General features: G+C 30.0%; 1 protein-coding gene across 1 annotated transcript; it reads right to left on the reverse strand.

Annotated features, from left to right (window-relative positions):
• Nucleotides 1–1,437: 1,437 nt before the first annotated feature.
• LOC132638660 (protein LAZ1-like) lies at nt 1,438–4,143 on the reverse strand. The gene is made up of 3 exons (XM_060355467.1): nt 3,826–4,143; nt 2,931–2,987; nt 1,438–1,954 (listed from the first exon to the last, which is right to left on the reverse strand). The coding sequence occupies exons 1-3, from the start codon at nt 3,868–3,870 to the stop codon at nt 1,796–1,798; spliced, it is 261 nt and encodes an 86-aa protein (XP_060211450.1). The 5' UTR covers nt 3,871–4,143; the 3' UTR covers nt 1,438–1,795.
• Between the last annotated feature and the right edge of the window lie 254 nt (nt 4,144–4,397).

Raw genomic sequence — 4,397 nt, forward strand, 5'->3', positions numbered from 1 at the left:
AGACCTTACCTCTATCTTTGGGATAGAGAGGCTGTTTCCGATAGACCCTCGACTCAAAAGAAATGTAACCGATGAAGAAACTTAGGAAAGAAAAAGGGACGGCAAAATAGCAAATGTACAAAAATGCAGTAACAAATATCAATACACATTAGCAAATGTGTAAAAAAATAACAAAAATCACTAATATGTGTGCTAACATCTATTAAAAGATCTAGAGATAGTATATCTACCGCTAAAATTAATAGATGAATATATTATTATTCAATTAATAGATGAATAAATTGGGTGGTAAAAAAATTCATACATGAAATAATCTTTGTTTGATTACCAACATCATGGTCGTTCCAGAAATTATGAAAATTCAATTTTGTATAATAATAGATTTTTCCTAAAATATAGGAAAAAATAGTAATTGTGTAGAAATTAAAGAAATAATTAACAAAGATTGAAATGCAAAATATAATCTTCAATAAAGAAAAAAAGAATATGAAAATAGTGGCGGGTTTGAGATGAAAAATAAATTTTGTCGCTAATTTTTGTGCTAACATCTATTACAAGATTTAGATGTAGTATCTAGATCTATCGCTATAATTAATAGATGAATATATTACTATTCGATTAATAGATGAATACATTGGGTTGTAAGAAAATTCATAGATGAATAAATCTATCTTCGATTTCCAACATCATGATATGGTTGTTCTTGAAATTATAAAAATTCAATTTTATGTAAGAATAGATTTTTCCTAAAATACAGGAAAAATAGTAATTGTATAAAAATTAAAGAATTAATTAAAAAAGATTGAAATGAAAAATATAATCTTCAATAAATAAATAAAAAATTATATGAACATAGTGGCGGGTTTGTGACGAAAAATAAATTTTGTCGCTAAGTTTTGTGCTACAATCTATTACAAGTTTTAGAGATAGTATCTTTGTCTCTAAATTTAATAGATGAATATATTGTTATTCGATTACCAATATCATGGTTGTTCTAGAAATTATGAAAATTCAATTTTATATAAAAATATATTTTTCCTAAAATATAGGAAAAATAGTAATTCATTTACAAGAAGGGGATCTTGTCTCTTTTATGACTATTATTCGATATTTTATAACATATGAAAACATGTCAATATTATTAATCATTATTTAAAAGATTTTTTAAAATTATATATGATTGATATAGAACACATAGAAAAATTAACTAATATATTAAAATTTATGTTAAATAAAGAATTAATTAAATTTGAACATCTAATTATAATACAACAACCACATACTCAGTGTAATCTCAAAAGTGGGATATGGGGGAGGGTGGACTGTACGCTGACCTTACCCCTACCTTTGAAGGTAGAGAAGTTGTTCTGATAGATCCTCGGCTCAAAAAAAAGGATAAAAAGAAAATGAACAGATAGGAAGAAAGACACATAATTGATGAGTTCATATAAGAGATTTTGGAGACATTTTTCTGGTGACCAGTGGCGTAAGTGACTAGTAAAATCAAACCGGGACCAATTTAAGCTTTGCAAACTTTAGTTAGCATTTTTACAGTGCAGGGCACTTTGGAATACCACTTAACAAATAAGCAGACCAGCTCTTTATATTAGGCAGTCAAACTTCAGTTGTCATACCAATAAGAAACACGTGAGCATGTGTGTGTATAAGAAGAAATCTACTGATGAATAGGAGAAGTACAATTCACAGCTATCAGATCTCCTCAAGTTGCAAAACAAGGACAAAAATTCTTTCTTTAGGCAGGACGGCTAGTTGGATTACTTTCCTGAATCTTACATTAGATGGAAGTGACCAAGTAATCAAACTTAACACAGAAAATATCCATACCTAAACACGCAACAAGATACCTCCTAAAGCAGTACATGGCAAAGGATTCATAGCAATCACGTAGTATCCCGATTTCAACAGTAATCGCTGGATTTACCAATGACACAAACTGAAAAATAAGCCATATCAGAGAATCAACCAGGTAAACTCCTCAAAACGGACTGAGATCTTCAATAAAAATGGTTGCCTATGCTCTGTGTTTAACTTAGTGTAGTAGATTATAACAAATTTGTGAAACAAATATCATAAATATCAACTTTGAATATCCATAACTAAACCGTCTCTCCTTTTTTCATTTCAGTTTGATGGAGCTAGAAAGTGAAGGCCCTTACCGTGGAATGTCAATGTCTGATATACACAGAGATAAAAACCTCGAAAATTGACAAATGTTACTTCTTACGAAATTGAGGAAAGTATGCTCTATTCGCTTTCAAATTTGTGTTCTCTCTACTGTGATATGATATGTACCTCTATAAATGTTAGACATTTTGTATGTTCATATTACATTCACTTTTTTCTAACGGTGTTACCACCTTCAACTAGCTACCAACCTGAAGTCTACTAACATATCTCTTCCTCCTGTTCTCCGAAGTTCTATTGTTTATTTCTTTTCGACATGAGATACTAATGAACCTGAGCAATAAGATTATTCTCCCTCTTTTTCCCCTTTCATTACTTTTTATTTATAAACCTCTATCAGGGGTGGAGCCACACCTCTAGCTACGAGTTCGGCAAAATCCAGTAACTTTGTCTCAAACTTTGTATTTGTGTTAAAAAATCATATGATACATATAAATAATATATCCAAAACCCAATAAACAAATAAATTATGATCCAACATGCATAAACTAAAAATCCTGGCTCCGCTCCTGACCTCTATAGTTCATTTTGCCTCCTCAAAGGAACGAGGACAGACCGAGCTTTGTCACTATCATTGGTATTGATATTAATAAGTGATCGTGACAACTCGTTAATTTTTCAATTTGGTACTTGAAGAAAGATTTTGCCTTTCTGCTCATTCCAACTCATATAAACCAGGATAACTTTAAAAAAAAAAAAAAAAAAAAAAGGAAAAGAAAACTCACTGATTCAATAGCATAACAAGGCACCATCAATATCACTCCAATCAAAAACTTTTGTTCCTGCCATTCAAAGAAAAAAGTTAATACCTCTGTCTATTTTTGTTTGTCAACACCACAACCTTAAGAAGCAATAAATAAAAAGATAATTTTACTAAATTACTCCTAAATACTATAAATCATCTAAATAATTGAAATCAATCAAACATATGTTAAAAGTTATTCAACCACTAACAATTCAAGTTTCCTACCCAATAATTAATAATAGGGGTAAAATAGGTATGAAATGATAAATTATCTCTTGATTTTTCAAAATTTGACAAGTAAACGTGGACATATATTTTTTGTATATTGGACAAGTAAAAATGGACGTAAGTAGTAAAATACATACTCCTTCCGTTCCCTTTTACTTGTCCACTATTCCAAAAATAAATTTTTACTTTTCGTCCACTTTCCTAAAGAGAATTTTTTTTTTCTGTTTTATTCTTAACATTAATTACTCATTCCAAATCTTTTCCCAAATTCACTAAGAAGTCTTACACCAACTAAATTGGCGGAGCTAGTAAGAGCCAAGGGGGTTCATCGTCGAAAATTACACTGTATATACAAGGTGAAAATTATTTTTTATGTATATATAGTAGACGTTGAACCCCCTTGGCTTCTTCGTTTGTCTGTTTTTTTATATTTTTGAACCCCCTTTGTTAAAATTCTGGCTCCGCCACTGCGACTAATATGAGTATTATGGTAAAATATGCACTTCATTTATTATTTGTTTAAGGTGCGTGCAAAGTATATAGTGGACAAGTAAAAGTAAATGGAATGAGTACAAACAAATATAGAAAACCAGTATTGCAATAAACAGAAAATGAAAGAAAACAGTAAAAAAGGGAGAGAAAATAACCTCGGGATTTTTGTAAACAGAAAGGTGTTCGAAGAGGAGATACATAGAAAGTGTAAGAGTAAGGATTACGAATAATCCAGCTAACTATAGTTGCCCATATTGGTGTTGAATAACTGCTAAGATAATTGTGTGTTATATGATTCAAATAATCCCATGTAATTGATATTATCCTCTGCATCAGCAAGTCTTGGGGATCGAAATTTGAGGGATCTATTGAGGAAATTATTGAAATCTTTGATCCTTTTGAAATTTGATTTTGTAAACTGACGTTGTTTGTTAGTGTACCATTAGCTTTTACAGTTTTTTTTTCCTAATTTTGAATCGGTACACTATTGAATGTTGAAAAGAATTAATTAAGAACCCTGCCTTTTATTCGGATATTCCGTGGGGAAAAATGTTTATAATAACTTATTATTTGAAACAATAAAGATGACAAGGACAAGAGTAGAATGACAGATTTTGCTTGTTAAAATAATGAGTCTTCAACTTGCAAATATTGTTTTTAATAACTTTAGTTTAAATACTGTCCTTTTTAAATATTAATTAATTCATGTCCAAACGCTGTATAGATT

The sequence above is a fragment of the Lycium barbarum genome, chromosome 4 (genome assembly GCF_019175385.1).
Source record: "Lycium barbarum isolate Lr01 chromosome 4, ASM1917538v2, whole genome shotgun sequence".
NCBI classification, from domain to species: domain Eukaryota; kingdom Viridiplantae; phylum Streptophyta; class Magnoliopsida; order Solanales; family Solanaceae; genus Lycium; species Lycium barbarum.

Coding starts and splice junctions, on each gene's coding strand:
- LOC132638660 (XM_060355467.1), bottom strand. CDS start 3,870: ATGTATCTCCTCTTCGAACACCTTTCTGTTTACAAAAATCCCGAG. Junction 2,988..3,825: donor CTGTTTACAAAAATCCCGAG/GTTATTTTCTCT, acceptor TTTGAATGGCAG/GAACAAAAGTTTTTGATTGG. Junction 1,955..2,930: donor CTTGTTATGCTATTGAATCA/GTGAGTTTTCTT, acceptor CTTATTTTTCAG/TTTGTGTCATTGGTAAATCC.